General features: G+C 41.4%; 1 protein-coding gene across 3 annotated transcripts in view; it reads right to left on the minus strand.

Moving 5' to 3' along the window:
* Positions 1 to 626: 626 nt before the first annotated feature.
* The window catches only part of BPNT2 (3'(2'), 5'-bisphosphate nucleotidase 2), a 36,653-nt gene continuing 19,390 nt past the window's right edge, over positions 627 to 17,889 (minus strand). The window contains exons 4-6 of one of the 3 annotated variants that reach the window (XR_009603432.2): positions 8,177 to 8,338; positions 3,545 to 6,697; positions 627 to 763 (exon numbers count right to left, since the gene is read on the minus strand). Coding sequence is in view for 1 of the 3 variants with exons in the window: in XM_060610569.3 (XP_060466552.1) it covers positions 6,426 to 6,697; positions 8,177 to 8,338 (434 nt within the window). In the remaining 2 variants the exon portion in view is untranslated. Of the gene's footprint in view, positions 6,698 to 8,176; positions 8,339 to 17,889 lie in introns of all 3 variants that reach the window. The other 2 variants (XR_009603431.3, XM_060610569.3) reach the window with 2 other exon arrangements.

Genomic DNA, 17,889 nt, shown 5'->3' on the forward strand with positions numbered 1-17,889 from the left:
TTCTCATTTTTTAGATGAACAAACACTATGTTTCTGATACAGAAGTCAAGGATGTGAAATCGTCGAATTCATAACATGAGGCTAATGACTTCTTTGTGCCATGTCTAAGACTCGAGGAGTACAAAAGCCTTGGAGATCTTTCTCATCGTGTGATTCCTATCACTGCCTTCCCACAATTTTGTTGTCTTTGCTTCTTTTGCTCTTTTTCTATCCTCCCTCCACCTTAAACACATCTATCGGAGAATGCAAGTTACACTTCCGTTATGGCTATGTTTGCCTTGTACGCCCCTTTTCACGCAGACGCCTTTTCTGTACCCGGTGTGAGAAGACCGAGAATCCCGGAAAATTAAGCGTTCAAAAGCAGATGCACTCGTAGAAAAAGCAGGACAGACGGTTCCAGGGGCTGAGGGGAAGGGGGCATGGGGAGTGGCTCAATGGGTAGTTTCTGCTTGGGATGATGAACGGCTTCTTCAAAAGCACGGTGGTGGAGGTTGTACAATGTTGTGAATGTATTTAATGACACTGAATTGTGCACTTACAGATGGTTAGAACGGTAAATCTGTGGATGTGTGTTACCCTAGTTTAAAAACAGAGAGAGAGGAAAAAAGCAGGTGCAGCACACCATCTCTTCCAGACATGACCAATTTATTCAGAAAATTCAAATTTCAGTTTGGCAACATATGTCCAGGGGCAGAGAGTTTGGGATAGTCATTTCGTTGGAAGCAATCACATTTTCTAGAGGTAAACGTCCATGGGGTAGCATCTGAAGGAAAGAAAGCAAAACTTTTAAAACTAATTTAGTGCGTGGGGTGATAATCATAAATATTTGCAGTTAACAAAACAAGCAGCTTACACAACTGAGGCATGAGAAATGCTTATGCCAATAGTAACCCTTTATTCAGTTCAGTTCAACATACATTAAGCACCTAATTTGTTCAAGACACTGGGCTAGCTGCTGGGGCTGAGGTGGAAATACAAAAATCACCAAGACATAATCCCTGTCCCTAAGAAGTTTACAACAGCACATAGAACCATGAGTGCTACAGGCGAGGTACAAAATAACTGCTCTAAAGCCATGGAGGGAGGAGAGTTTGCTTCTCAGTAGAGATAAAATCGGGACCCCCCTGAAATTTGGTGGTGTGGGTGAGGCAGGATACAGCATGCCAAGAAAACTCTGGGGTCTAGGCAGGTCTCGGCAACAGCAAATGAACTAGCTCCCCTTTAGGTTTAAACGTGTCAAAAGGGAAGGGGTATTCGAAGGGAAGGGGCATGTTTAGTTTAATCCTTCTCATCGGCGTTAGCCTATTACAAGGAAGAGATCCACAGAAGTCAAGTCAATTAAAAAAGCAAAGTTTGAAGAGGCAGGGACATGAACAGGAAACACCATTTCATAGTTTAGCGTAAACTCAACCCCGTGTGTATACACCTCTAGTAGCTTAAGTAACATCATCAAATGGGGGGAAAAATCCATCAGGAGCACCACAGTTCATCATGGCAGAACAGGGTCTCTCTTGTTAGACTCTACGACTAGCTTTGGTTCCTGCCAATGGAAGACGTCATGTTACATGGAAATAGAAGTCCATATTTTACACATGATATTAAAGTCCTCAAACGTTACCTCCTCAATTCAGCATAAATGATGACGAGAGAGAATTTGGGGACAGAGATGGAAGTCCCGTAGGTAAACCGACCTAATAAGGACTTTGGCATGCTGTATTTCCTATTTAAAAAAATACAGGATGAGCACGTCCCTTCTGAATAATAACTTACTACACATAGAACATACTCCAAGAGGAATTCTAACACAACATACTACTAATCAAACATCAAAGTTTCTGCTTTTGTGATTTACACAAATTACCTTAATTATAATACTTTAGGGAACATGTACAAACACAATATGTAACATTTTAATATTCTTCATCAGCTTTAACTTCTAAAAGTTTGGCTTGTATTATCTCAAAAAAAAAAAAAACACAACAAACTACTTATAAACCTCATTTTCCCACAGAATTAATTCACCATCCAACTTTAAAAATAAATTTTTTTAAAAAGAAACCAACAGTAAATTGGAATGCTAACACCTGCCAGGTTTTGATAAAATGAAAATAAACAACTCACATAAACAGCACCTCATAAAGCCAAAACCTTCTTTTGAAGTACAAAGTTCAATTCTTGTCCTCTTAGTAACTGCTAATTGGAAGCCCCCCCCTCCCCATCCTCCCCCCTTCAATCCAGGAACTGTTCTGGTTTAAGTCACGTGACACACAGTATTTTTTTTTTTTTTTGTAGCATCAATAAATTATTGATATGGTACCACGAACAAATAGCTAATCTTTAGGAACCAAAGCAACTCAGAGGACTAGCAGAACAGATACAATAGCACGCTGAAATGATTTAAAAGTCAAATAAAAACCAAAACGTACCTTACCCTGGTCTTGTATCAATTCAAATGAAAAAACCAAAGGATGAAGTATCATTTCAGACCTATATACATCAAGATGCCAGTTCTTATAAAAACGCACTTCAGTTGTAAATGCTAGATTATGCAAAAATAATTTTATATCAATTGTATTTAACTTCAATGAATTTTCCCCAACTCTAATATTAAAAATGCTAAAAGAACTTAAATTTTAATGGCAAAAAGTTCCTATTTTCCCCATCTATTAAAAAAAGATTTTGTTTTCCCTTATTAACATACAATGCCCTATTGTTAAGGCACAACTTTTTTTTAGGATAAAAATGAAACCGTAGAATAGGTTTATTTTACACAACAGTTACAAGACAGACGTTTTGTAGGCATATACTGAAAATAATGCGTCTTAAATTCAACCCGGATCAAAAACGCAAAATCGCCGTTTCTATCCAGGACCAGTCAACACCTAGCCAACGCAAACAGCTACAGCTAGAATGATCCAAGCGGTTTCTATTTTTAACCTGCCAAAGATTGTCTCCATAAGGTCATTTTCAAGGTGTTACCAAGGAGAGGCAAGCTGGATGTTTTTCTTTTCTGGGGAACAGGGCGTGGTGGCACCCCAGCTCTCTCTACTTATGCTGGGCTATCAGAGAGAGTTCTCACCTTCCAAGCCCGAGTAAGATCCAGTTTCTGAGCATCTGAGACCAGGGCAGAGCTCCCCATCTCTGGGGGCAGCGGTTTGCGGCCTCCCTCCCCTCCCCGCCCCTGGACGCTTGTTCTTCTTCCGGACTCTCTTCTTAGCCGCCGCCCCTCCCCCACTTCTTCTGACCCAATTTGCACAATATTCCAAGGGCACACCGCGCAAACGGAATTTGCACAAGTGTTGCTTCAACCACATCAACCAAAGCACTTCTCAGCTTCATCATACAGCCATAAATAATTCACTTGAATGTGGATTTAAAATCAAGAAAAACCACTAAAATTGGGGGAAAGAATTTTGCCCGGCAACTGAACACCGGACGGAAATGATCCGTCTCGTAGGCTCTCGGTAATCTCCGCTGAAATAGGGACAGAAGTGTGAAAACGAACAGGAAAAGCAAGTTTTCTTAAGCAGGCCTATATACCTACTTCTCGTATTGACTGCATTTTCGGTTCTGTGAAGAACGGATCTGAAGAAATGCTCCGTATAGACAGAAGCACCGGATTAGCCTTGACAGGGTGGATCTTTGTGGTTTTGAAGGTGATCTTCCCTTGCTTTTTGAGACGTCTCTGAAAAGTAACGGTCAACCAGAACTCTGACAAGGCTTCGTCTCCCTGGCTGGGAACTGACCTAGCGTCTCCGTTCTACCGGGAGATCTCAGCAGCCAACCTGGAGAAAAGTAGGTCTATGAGAGAATTCAGGGGTTGAGCGTTGGGGAAGAGTGCTGGTCAAGAAAGAGGGGCAGAGAGCGAAGAACATTAAGGGGCTGAGGGCATCGAGAACAAGGTAAAGACCAAGGGCAGAGGAGGGGGACGGCAGATAAGTACTGAGGTTACTGGCGTCCCTGTTTTTACTAAGTGTGATGGGTAAAACTCAAATTTTAAGGGAACACTGTGCTCTCAGTGAGGGTAAAGATAAAGGAAAGAGAAGGCCAGGAGTCAGGGAGGTTCAGGGTCACTAAAAGTTAAACTCTAATTATTGTGCTACATTTTAGAAGTGATTTTATTTCTGTAATTCTGGGAGATATTACATGCCTTACTTATTCATGGTGTTTCACTGGTATGTTCTGGCACAATGTCTCACATAAATAAATATAAACACTGTTCTTTGTACTTCTATTAGTTCTGTAATGTAGACTGACTTTTGGAAACAAAAGCAAAATTTCAAAACAAACTCTCTATGAAAGCACCTAAAAACCATTAGTAATTAGCCTCTACCCAATAAATTATATAAATAATGCATTTAACTGCCAGCCAAGATCTTAATTTTTGCACACAAGCCCTTCGCAAGTCATTATCTACATGCAGATTAATGAAATTAAAAATAAAACCAAAGCAGTCATGCTTGCTAATATGAACTGGTTTCATTTCCATGAAGTTAGAAAGTTTCCGTCTATTGCTGAAAAAAACAAAACAAAAACAACCAACAACTCCCAATCAGACACCAGTTCCTAGTATGCCGGTCCCGTTTCCCCATATTTGACACATTATAATTAACTGCTTCTACCACGGACTCTGGAAATAATACAAGCCTCTGCCATCCCTGCTGAGAAAAAGTGTTCTCATTTCATTGCCAAGTAGGAAGGTGAGCTCTCCGATTTTCTGTTCTGAATCCCAAAGTCCTGTTTAAATACCAAGTGTCCCGACTACCAAAACGTTGCATGAATTTTCATTGAACAAAATCCCACCTATTGAGGCCCACTCCACTCCCAGACTGGTGACCAGCTGCTGGATATTGAGGAGAAACACGTGCATCCTACTGGATTCAAGTCCCTAATGAGGAAGTAAAGGGCTTTGGAGACCGTGTAAAACGCAGACCTAAAGTTGTATGCACGTGCCACCAGATGAGGATGTCCATTCTTTGGTCAATTTCACCTCCAAGATAGGAAAATAAATGGAAAGCTATTTTAAAGAAAACAAAATAAGCCATCCCACCCCCTTTATCAGAATGTTATAAAATACGAAGTCACATGAAATAACGGTATTTGTTTACACAGAGTTTCCAGATCTCACACTGAGAGAAATCCGGCATCCCCAGGAAAGACAGTTTACAAAGTAAGGGGCTAATTGTAGTGACTCAGTGAAGACTCAACCGCCTTTCTTCCAACCAGATTCCACACACCGAATTTTAAAAAATTAATCAAAAAGTAACATTAACCATCATTATTTTAATCTGAATGGAAACTTCAAAGTATCTTAAAAGTTACTACCTTGAGAATTTAGTTAGGTTAGGTGCATTTATTAATGGTAAAAGCAACCAGAAATCATTCTTGATAGGGAGAGAATCTCTACATTCAAACCTGGCAAATTGTTTAAAAAGTACTAAAACAAAGTTTTTTAAAATAACGAAAGCTAGCTTAAGCCATGTAATTGTCAAATAAGTCAATTAATAGAATCATTTATATTCTTATAGTGCATCATTTATCCCTAATGAGAAAATGTACCAAAATCCTAGTGCTAACCCTGAAACCTTAATCCAGACCTTATGAGTTAAAACTAAATGTTGGTCGGGAGGGAAAGGATGGAACCATGCACTGTCCACAGAGCAAACGAAAATCAGTAGGAAGATGGCAGAAACGTTGAACCCAGGGGTACAAATACACCGTTCTGTATCAAAAGAAAACAGAACAAAACAAAACACACACATGGAAACTACAATTACAACTCAACCATCAAACAGCTATATTCTCGACTAGCTGGTGAACCTGTTATTAAAATTTCGAAGAATGAAAACAATTTCAGCTTTTTCTATTTTAATCCTTAAGAAATATTCAGCAACAGATAAATAGAGCATTTGTTGCATATTAATGAATACGTGGCTGCTTGTGCTTTCTATCTGCATTAGGGGTAAAAACCCCCAATAACTTTATTTTCAATGAGATACAATTGTAAAGTAATTATTAAATCTACACAAAATCAATCCTTTCTTCAGCCCAATTCTATATGAAAGTACGAACAAACAGTGAAGGTTCGTGATGTTGTGTGAAAATGGTGACTCAGAACAATGTACTCAGCTGTAGATTTTAATTCACAAATATATATATATACATATATATATATATGCGCCTTGTGTATGACAACTGTACGAAAATCGTCTCAAAAATAAAGACAATACTTGAGACACGAAGCAACCCATTTTCCCTGATCTTCCATCCTATTACAGGGAAAATAAGTCTCTGATGCTTCATAAATACTTTAGAAAGTTCAGGATGGCCTTAACCATGCATAGTCTGCACCGATGCTTTGAAGCCCCCGGTGTTTCAGCGGACCATTCAACTTGGGAAGAGCTGTGACCTGTAATCAGCTTTGCTTATTTATGTCCTGTCTTCTCTAGATCTGGCAGTTTTCTGACCAGGGCTTGGTGGTTCATTCTGATGCTGGCAAGGAGCCCTCCTTCAATGCCGTCGGACCCAGTGTAACTGATTTCTTCACCGCTCAGGGTAGTCATATGCCCCCCAAGGGCTTTTAAGATGGCGTTGCCAGCACATATATCCCATTTTTTGATGTATGTCACATGGATATACAGATCAGCTTTTTCTTGACTCTTATCGGGTACATCCAAGAGTGCTAAGACTTTATAACCTAAAAGGTGAACACAGAATTTAAGTTACTATTCCCAAGATTTAAAGAGAGTAGCTTCCTGTTTAAGAGTACATTGTTAAAAGTAACGGCACAGGACGTGAAGGAGTTCTCTTGACTGTGTTTGCAAGGGCTAAGTCTAAAATTATCTAAAAATAGTTTTGTTCTTTTTATTTTTTTTTTTCAAATAACAGCCAGACATTAAACCCAAATGAGTGGAAAATATACTGCAAAATAACTTACGAAGCTATTCTTAAGTGTAACCAAACACACGTCTATAATCTTTTAAATTTAAATCTACTTTGTGGTTGTTTTCTATGGAATGATACATACACTATGTCTCATTTCCTACGGAATACTACACTGAAGCTAAATCCATCTAAATACCCACGAGCACTGGATTTGAAAGACCGAGCACTACAATCTGAAGCCCTTATTGTAATGAGGCAAAGTTTTTTAAAAAAATAATATAATAAAACACACAGATGAAACCAGGTCCAGGATCTGGTTTATCCCATTCCCACCAGGTATTCTGAACCTTACCTTTCCTAACCAGCCTAACAGAGAGCTTATAAGAAAACAATGAAGTCATATTAAGTAAGGTACCTATATGTAATCACTAAATTAAAATTACTGGGCTTAAAAGTTAATCAGCATTACTTTTTCCTTTATTACTGTGGTGAAAAGGTCTTCAAACACACGTTTCTGACCACAATGTGTTACTCACTGGAGTGAAAACACTTCTGTCCTATTCAATGGCACTCAAAACAAGGGGAGGCAAACGGCCTATGAGCCACATCCAGGCCATGTGCCGGTTTTGTAGAACCCTAAGGCCACGAATGGTTTTCTGGATTTTTAAAGGGTGCCAGAAACCCACACATCCAAGAGGGTCCATATGTGGCTCGTAAAGCCTTAAACATTTATAGCTGGCCTTTCAGAGAGAGTAAGCCGACCCCGGATCAGTAACTCAGGTAATAAAACGGTAGAGAACGTGCGACGAGCTGGGTGGCCACTAGACTCGGGCTCGCCCCGGACACGAAGGCTGAAGAGTTCAGAGGTGTCGAAAGTGACCCGCGGATCAGCCACTCTAGGGACCCTCGTGATGACGCCTGGCATCGTTCTGCCACACGAAGCATCGGAATGTGCTGGATCTCCCCTCTCCTCACAGATACTCCTGCAGCGAAGCTCCCAGCGCGATGACTTACGCCACTGACGTGAAGATGCCGCCTCAGTGTTCGAGGAGCGGGAGTCACCGGGCTGAGACGTGCCGCTACTGTTGACACCGTGGCTCATACGAAGGCATGTGTGACTGAGATCCCACCCCAGACATTACCAAGTAGGAGACCAGGCCTGTCGGGAGAGCACGCGCTCTATCCTCCCTTTTCTTCCCGAGCACAGGACAAGCGAACCTTCCTCCTGACAGAAGCCCTGACCGTGCTGGGGACGCGGGGCACCGGCGCCACAAGGGGGGTAGGAACATACCGGCACCACCAGCTGGGATAATGGTGGTCTGGTTTCCAAAAGTCTGAAGAGCAACCTGCTTGACCATTCCTGAATGGGAGCGTGACACAACGATCCTCGGGGTCCTCTCGTTGTAGGAAGTGCGGGCTTTCACGTTGGACCCGCCATCTACCATGGCCCAAGCTGAAAAGCAAATAGAATACCCATTAACAGCACTGAAGCTTTTTGAAACTGAAACTCAACGTACAAAGGGTTGACTGGAAAAATATCCTTTTACACAGAATTGCTTGTATTTTTTTTCCAAAATGGAAATATTTTTTTTCTGAGAACCAGAGTAATATTTAGTATTTTTTTTACACTAATAGGCAAATATGAAGACCAAGTTAAAAAAGGCCGTGTAATCCTGCCCAACCAGAGACAGTGGCTACTTAAGACTTGACTTAACGACGCCCAGGTTCCAGAGCTCCTTGTGAGCTGCTGAGTGCTCACTGGGATTACACCCCAATCTCCCTGTAGCTCGGCCAGCGTCTTCCCCTCCCCTACACAAATAACTCTTCAGGAAACATCCTGCGTGCTCATCTCCACGTCAAAAGTCTGGCTCCTGGGGAACCCCTCCTGTGACCACCTAGGACATAAGCAGCAAAACTAGTTACCCTGGATAATTAACAACTTAAAACAGGTTTTGCTCCTATACTACCTCTATTTCTGATCCATTCGTAGTTTCAATTATTCGCATATTGGACCCATCTCCTAAGGGAGCTTTATAAACATAAGGCAGCTCAAGGGGGGAGTTAGGGTTACGTATCTGCTTTGTCGGAGAGCGTAAAAAAATGCTCTAGATTTCAAAATAGAACAGGAACTTATAAGAAGGTGAGGAGACCCTCGAGATGGCTTGAAATGTTTTTCTCGGCTTGCAAGTTTTCCTCAGTGACTACCAAGCTATACAAGAGAACGGACTTACTCAGAATCATCCCCATTAGCTTGGTGCTCTAGCAGTCACTCACCATGGGGAAAAACAGTCCGCCATGGCTGCATGCTGTCTGGACAACAGCAGCTGCATTACCGCTTACTTCCGGCTGCAGGAAAACATCAAAAAAGTAGGCGGAGTCGGGGTTTCTGAGTTCCCCAAAGATGGTGGCAGGCTCTTGGACTCCCGTCACACTTCTCTCTAAAAACCACACACAGAGACAAGGAGGGCAAATACGAACACCCTTCATCAACAGCTAAGGAATCAGTAGAAGACGGAGACTGGTCACAAACGCAAACTTCGGAGAAAGAAGAGAAGTAAACACTGAAGGTCAGCAGAATGAGTGCCGCGGCTGATCCCAGGGTGGGGACTGTGACAGGAGCTCCGGACATGCCAAGAGGTTGGAGGACTCTCGGTGGTGGGAGAAGTCAGAGAACAGCGGCCGGGATTTCTCCCCAGAGGGAAAAGGTCCCATCTGAGATGAGAACTCCTGAAAGCGGGCCTGAAATGTGGCAAGAGAGCAGCGACAAGAGGAGGCCAGGAGAAGACACAGAGCCCAAGTGAAGTCCTGAGGGCACACAACACCTATCGGGACGTATCTCCATGAGTGTCTCCACGAGAGACAAAGATGGGAGACTGCAAACAGAACTAAAGAAAAGGAGGAGTTGGAGATAAGGGCCCTCCTGAAATAAGAAAGCAGAAGGGTAGAAACAAAACAAGATGCCTGCTAACCAAGATAATGTCTTCCTCACCTAACGGAGAAGAAAGCTCCTGGGCTGAGAACCACCCAAACACCTTCCCACAACTCCGCAACGGCAGTGCCGCGGCCCAGATGGGAATGAGAAATGCCGACTACTGCAAAGTCCGCTGAAACCAGAAGAAGAAAACACAACGAATGAAGGTCGAAACGTTCCAGGCTACTTGAAAATGCTCATAGATCACGCAGAATAAAACGGTAACACAATATTCTAGAGAACAAGAAAGAAAGAAAGAAAGAAAGAAAGAAAGAAAGAAAGAAAGAAAGAAAGAGGCAACAAAAAAACCCAAAAGAACACCATGGAACAAGGAAACAACTGAGGACAGGTAGAGAAGTAGGAACGTAGTGAAACGAAATGGGCCCTCGCGTAACGTGGGGAAGAAATTGAAAACGACAACAACAACAACAGAAACACAAGATGGCTGAAGACAGCCCTAGATGGTGGGATATACGGAAGGGCAACAGCGTGGCCCAAAATCAGAGCAGGCAAGGAGGACGGCAAAGGATAAGCGAAAACGAGAAAACTGATTAAAGGGACCAGAGGGAAGGCGACACACAGACGTCAGCGGAAGAAGAGTCAGTATATACATATTAGCAGGTCTCTGAAAAAGGGAACCAGGAGCCATGAGATAGAACCCATTGTAAAATTATGGTCCAAAAGATCGTGCCTGAAAGAAAAGAGGACCAAAATGTCCACACAGAGAGACACACTGTGTAGACATCTGCCCAGAAAGCCAACTCTGTATCTGACATCTAGAGTTCTATTATTAGACTTCCAAGATAAAGTTCCTTGGCACTCCAGGCAAAAATACCAAGCTCCTTACAAAGGAAAGAAAATCGGATTATCAGCTTCGCTGCCAATGGGATTCAACATGCACCCACACGGATATTAATCAGTTCAATATTTTCTACCAGTAACCAAGAGAAAAGAGTGCAGCGGGGGTAAGACAGTGTCCTACTAAAATTCATGCCTGCTACGAACCTTCGAATGTGACCTCATTTGGATACAGGGTCTTTGCAGATGTAATTCAAGTCAAGGTCACACTGGATTAGAGTAGGCCCTAAATTCAATGACTGGTGTCCTTACAAAAACAGGACACACAAAACACAGACTGAGAGAATGGGAAGGAGGAGGCATGGAGTGATGGGTCTACAAACCAGGGCACCAAGGGATGTCTCGTGCCACCAGAAGCTAGAAGAGGCAAGGGAAGTCTTCAAGAGGGAGCACGGCACTGGTAACGACTTGGTATCAGACTTCTGGCCCCAAAACTGCGAGAAAATAAATTTCTGTTGTTGTAAGCCCTCAAGTTTATGGAAATTTGTTAGAGCACCCAAGGATAGGGGGCTAAACCAAAGAGTTTGGAAGTAGCTGAGTCTTTCATGTATCAAGGCTACAGGAAGAGCTTTTAACACGTTAAGAACTCAGATAATAGGAAGGACAGCTATGTGCTAGCTCTTCTGAAGTAATCCATTACAGGATGAGCTTTAGCCAACTGAAGGAGGACTGAAGAACACTCAGCAAAAGCACTGTTGGTCAGCACTGAATAAATTTAACTGGGGATTTAAGAGGAAACCAAAGACAGGAATAAAGGATTCAGAAGAATCAAAGTGTGTAAATGATTTGTGTGTAAGAATCAAAGTGTGTAAACCAATCACAGTTGAATGGTTAGAGTCAAAGGATACCATGTAAATCTAAAGAGCTGAAGAGCAGAAAGACACAGGTCGAAAAAGCTACGACTGACTAAAATACAATGGTAGTCAAGGAGGCTAAAGGAAACTAATTTCTTTGTTGCTCATAGGGGAGACCCAACGGACGATACCTAAGGACTACATAATGAATGGCATTTAAACAAAAAAGTTGTATACAAAGGTATTTTAATAAAGAGTAGGCAACAAAAAGAACAAATTTAACTTAAAAATAATAACTGTAGGTTGAATCACACTGAATACATAAAAATCCATGAGATGTCAAGGATATTAAAAAAAATAAAGGAAAAATCCTGCTCTTCCTGGAAAAAATAACATCTGTTTCCGCTGGAGGTCATTTTTACCCGAAGTCCTTACTCAGAAATTGGTAAAGAAAAAGAAGTTAACTATGTATTTTGTCTTTCTAGTAGGAACTACATTTCAGGATCAACAATTCCAGTTGATGAAATTGCTCTACACACGAATTTTAGTTTTGAAAACAGTTTTTTTGAAAAAACACACAGAATTAGAAAATTCCATTTTACATCTTTAACAGATCTTTTTTTAAAAATGTTTATTTATATTCGAGAGAGACAGACAGAGATGTGAGCGGGGGAGGGGCAGAGAGAGAGAGAGAGAGAGAGAGAATATCTGAAGCAGGCTCTGAGCTGTCAGCACAGAGCCTGACATGGGGCTCGAACTCATGAGCTGTGACATCATGACCTGAGCTGAAGCTGGACATTTAACCAACTGAGCCACCCAGGTGGCCCACAGCTTTAATAGATCTTAAAACTATTTTGTGAAAGGCTTAACGGAATCCTGATCTCAAACGGTGCCAAAGTATTTCTCCAGACTACCTGCTGGTAGCCAGAGAATAAAAATAATTTATAGCAGATCTAGTCATGACCACTTTAAACATCTTAGCATCACTAGTAATGAGACGAGATAGGATACGTCATGTAAAATGATGCAGCGGGAAGTACATGATGAGTATCTACAACGTATTCACAAAAATGCTAACCTTAGGCCAGTCAAGGCTTCGGATCTAATTTGCACTTTAGAAGAAAAAGAATATGAAAAATAAACAAGTTAAAGGACACCCCGAGCAAATAATCAGAGAAATCCAAAGAGCAGGACATTATGTAACAAGTAATTTGATCTCAACAAGTAATGTCACAGGGAAGAACAGGACTAGAGGTTGTTCTAGATTAAGAGAACTTAACAGAGCAACAAAAAAATGCATGTCATGAGACTGGATCTTGGTTTGAAGTAGCCAGTTGTGAAATCCACTTTAGTGACAATTGAGGGAAGGGGTGCCTTGGTGGCTCAGTTGGTTAAGCATCCGACTCTTGTTTTCAGCCCAGGTCATGATCTCCCAGTCTGGTGAGTTCGAGCCCCGAAGAGGGCTCCGTGCTGACCGTGTGGACCTTGCTTGGGATTCTCTCTCTCTCTCTCTCTCTCTCTCTCTCTCTCTGCACCTCCCTTACTCATGCACACACTCTTACTCTCTCTCTCTCTCAAAATAAATAAAATGAAATAAAATAAAATAAAATAAAATAAAATAAAATAAAATAAAATAAAATAAAAAGAAACAACCAGGGAAAACAGGAGTATTGGATCAATTAGGGAATAAATGCTAATTTCAATGTTATATTAACAGAACTGTTATGTAGAAACATGTCCTTTTTAGAGATGCACAGTGAAGTATATAGGGATAAAATGTCATGATCCTTGTAATTTTCTTTAAAGCACATGAAAAAAAAAAAAAAAAGGAAGCAAACATAAAAATGTTCAACTGTTAAATCCAGAGGAAAGAGCATGTGGAAATTCAGTACAATTTATGCTTGTTTGAAATTATTCATAAAAGTTAAAAAACGAGAAAGAAGAAAAAACAAAAAAATTCTCTAAATTCTTTTTAGAAATGATCAAAAACCATGGTTCTACTAAGAAGTGAATTTACAGTGCTACATCTCTAGAGGTCAGTATTGTCTAAGAGAATAAAGACAGTATCTCTTGTTGATAGTATCAGAACAATTTAGGTAAGAATTACTAATTTAATATTTTAAAAATATACTTCATGTTACATAATCTCAATACATTCTCTTATAACACTTACACAGACAAATTATTTCAAGCACTTTAAAAATTCCGTAGGTGCTTAAATAAATGATTGTTGGTGAAGAGGTAATCATGAAAAGGTAAAATAGCAGCTAAAAGAATGGACTCATTCTATCTGTAAGATATGCTAAAAAGAAAAAGAAAGAAAGAAAGAAAGAAAGAAAGAAAGAAAGAAAGAAAGAAAGAAGCCCAGTGGGAGGTAAAAAGTGGTTGGTACTTTGCTAACACAGACCTCAGACATTGTAACTTCTTTCTAACAGCTACAAATTTCCCCTGCGTGGATACACTACACTTACACATTTATACATTACTCTGTTAAAATACTATTCAAGTATCTGTTGCTTCTAAGAATTTCAAAGGCAATGAATTACTTCTAGCTAAGTATGATAAGGATTTGGATCAGTTTGGCTCTGACTACTGCAAGTAACAATACTATCTAGCTCCCATTAGAGTCAAGTGTAGCTAAATTCTGGTAAACATTTCATACTTGACAGTTGGTACTCTGCCAACATCAATACACAGGCTGGATCTGAAAATAACAGTCCAAAAAGAGGACACAAGCCAAACAAAGCTTCAATCCAGGAATAGCAGGTCAACCCGCACCTAATTAAGGACATATCGATTCTTCTGGAATGTCCGCTCACTAGCAGGCACCGTGTGTTCCAGCATACAGGGCAAGTCAGCTGCCTCACAGAAGAACAGGGCAGTTTATCATAACTTACAGGAACATTTTTGGAACACAACTTGTTCCTAAGTTAGAAACTTCTGGCCTTTTTATTTTAAAGGAGGTAAGACCATAGCGGGAGAGGATACATGTTCTTACAGAATAAAGATTTTTTTTTTCAGGGGCATTTTATTATTCTTATTCTCCCCTACCCCTAAAATGAACAGATGTGGAAATCAGGGCTCCAAGAATGTGAATCTATTTGCCTATCCTGTATCAACTTTCTCTGCGTTTCCTGTATGATGATTTTTACTCTCTTTGGAGCAGCGGGCTGTCTGCAGCTAAGGGTGCCATGTGACCTCTGGCCAATGAGATGAAGAAGCAGGGGGCTTCAGGCTACTCTTTCCTAACACAAAGAATATCTGGGAAGAGATCTTTCGTCCCTCTTCTTTCCTCTTTCTCCCAGCCTGGAACAGAGCCATTGTAACTGGAAGCACCCATCTCCGTGAGGCTACAAAGAGCCACCTTCTAAGAAAAGAAGCAAGAAGTCAGGTGCCTAAGAGGATCATAAAGCCACTGAAGCACCCTGCCCTTTGGCCATCTCACTACGTGAGGAAAATAAAACCTTTACTTGTTTACCTACTGTAATCAGATTTATTTTGTATGCAGCTAAATGCAACCCTAACTGATACAGTCAGGCAATGAGGAACACTGTCAAAGGAGGAGTCCACTATACTTCAATTTAAAAAAAAAAAAAAAAGTAAAAGAAAAAAACTGAGACAGGACTTCAAAGACTTAAGCCCTGTACATCGCCTTTATATGTTTGTTTTCTCTTTTTTAAATTGGAAGTCACCGTAATTCATCTTTTATACGCTTTCCAGGGGTATTTTGAGTTTGGAATGAATGTCAATACATTTCATAAACTGTGAAAATACTAAACAAATATCAGATATTAATAAGGAGTAGTTAGCTCTTGCTGTAACACTTTGAACTATGTGGCTTTCATAAGAGCTGCTCAGCGTCTTTTCTCATCTATAAAAAATGGCAATAACAACACTTTGCTTTGTCACAGAGTTATCACAAGCTTCAAATGAGAGAACTTGGGCGTATTTCAAATGGTTAAACGCTCTCCAAATGTTAGGAATCGTGGAGTTGTGAAAATGGCGTGATGTACTGATTTGCATAATATTTGTCAGGTTAACCGCTCCGCCTTGAGGAACATATCAAACTCTGAGTCCCATCTTCTCATCCGTAAGTGGGAGTATCAGTAGTAAGTGTATCCTTCCCTCATGAGTTATACTAAGTGTAGCAATACTGCTGAGTTGAGTTATGCTCCAATATCCACTCGCCCTACTTTCCCCGAAGTGACAGAATCCCTGAACTGGATGCTTGGATGCCCACCAAAAATAAAGACTACATTTCTTAGCCTCCCCTGCAGCTGGTTTCAGCTACATTTTGGTCAATGGGACGTGAGCTGAAGCGATGTGTGCAACTTATAGGTCAAACCCTGAGTGGACAATGTCCTCCACGTCTCCCTTCTGGATCCTCTGCACTGGTGGAATGTGAAAGAAGCAGGGGGCCATCCTCAGTCATGCAGAAGCGGGCAGCAAAACTGAGCACAGCAAAAACAGCAAACGAGAGCAGCCTGCATGCCCGGTCTGCCCGCATGCACGCTGTTAGAGAAGGCAGAAATCAACTATTTTGTTGAACCTCTGGCATTTTGGTGCATTTTGTTACAGAAGCCTAAATTAGCGGCCCAACCCGTATCCTAACTTACTCGGTAAGTATTAAAGGAAATATGTGAAAGCAATCCACAAACCATAAGGCAATTATATAATTTATTTTAAGGCACCCTGTCGGCAGTAATGGCCTCAATCTTTTGTAGCTCATCAAACTGTCAACTGTAAAAACTATCTGAATTATGAAAAGAAGATAAAAAGTCAAACACCACAAAGCAGATGTGGTCTTGAAATGCAGAGCCAACACTCAAGTATATGTTCAGCCTATCTCAGAGCAGCTGGAATTTGGGACACAAGGTTATTCTGCAAAGCAAATGTTAAAAGTCATCAAAAATTAACCTTGTCTCCATTTCTGTCCACTTGAGAGCCAGCTTTTTTTTTAATGTTTTTTTTTTTAACGTTTATTTATTTTTGAAACAAGAATAGACAGAGCATGAACGGGGGAGGGGCAGAGAGAGAGGCAGACACAGAATCGGAAGCAGGCTCCAGGCTCTGAGCTGTCGGCACAGAGCCCAACGCGGGGCTCGAACCCACGGACCGCGAGATCGTGACCTGAGCTGAAGTCGGCCGCTCAACCGACGGAGCCACCCAGGCGCCCCAAGAGAGAGCCAGCTTCTGTAGGCAGTGGCAGCCACACCACCGACATGCAGCGGAGAAGGCCAGAGTAAGCGACAGCACTGTATGGGCTGTCGCCACGAATCACCACAAACATGGCGGCTTACGAGGAAAGAAACGTATTTTCTCACAGGCCAAAGGGCTCAATGGTCAAAATCAAGATACTGGTAGGGTTGAGTCCTTCTGGAAACTCTACGGGAGGATCCATTTCATGCCTCTCTCCTAGCTTCCACCATCTCTGTGCCTTCGCCATCCCATCCTCTTATCACGTGTGTCTCTGTAACCTCAGTTTCTTATAAGGACACTCTCACTGATTTAAGGGCCTACCCTAATCCAGGATGACCTCATCCCGATACCTTAATTACACCTGTGAAGACCTGACTTCCACATAAGGTAGATTCTACGATTCTGATGTAATGGGTTTATGTTCCCCAAAAGGTATGTTCAAGCCCTAATCCCCAGCATAGCAGAATCTGACCTTATTGGAAATGGGGTTACTGTGGATGTAATCAGCTAAGATGAGGTCATGACCGGGGAGGTGGACTCTTAATCCAATATGGTGTCTTTGTAAGAAGAGAAGCCACACAGATACACAGGCCACGGATACATAGGCAGAATACTGTGAAAAGATGAAGGCAGAGACTGCAGTGATGTGTTCAGAAGCCAAGGAACACCATGGACCGCTGTCAAACTAGTAGAAACTAAGAAAAAAACATGGAAGAATTCTCCCTTACAGGTTTCAGAAAGAGTATTTCTCTGCCAAAACACTGATTTTAAACTTCCAAGCCTCCAAAAACTGTGTTGGACTATATATCTGTTGTTCAAAGACAGTCTGTGGGGTTTTTGTGTTTCTGTTTTTATGGCAACCACAGAAAACTAACACAGGAGTGAAAATGAATTGGAAAGGGGCATTATTCGACCCACTACACTTGGTCAATGCTGGCGCTGGCAAAATGGATACTGTCACCATCAGGAACCTCATCAGAGTGGAGCCAAAAGGACTCTTGATGGGAACTACCGATTCAAAGTATGAGGAGTCCCTTCAGACTGTCAAGGATACCGCTGACACCACTAACTGTCACCCTCAACTTGTACATCATGACAACTCATGGTGTCTTTCTGGACTTGTAACTACAGTCCACGCTATCACTGCTATTCCTAAGACCGTGGCTAGTCTCTCTAGCAAAC

The sequence above is a fragment of the Panthera onca genome, chromosome F2 (genome assembly GCF_046562875.1).
Source record: "Panthera onca isolate mPanOnc1 chromosome F2, mPanOnc1 haplotype 2, whole genome shotgun sequence".
In the NCBI taxonomy this organism is placed as follows: Eukaryota; Metazoa; Chordata; class Mammalia; order Carnivora; family Felidae; genus Panthera; species Panthera onca.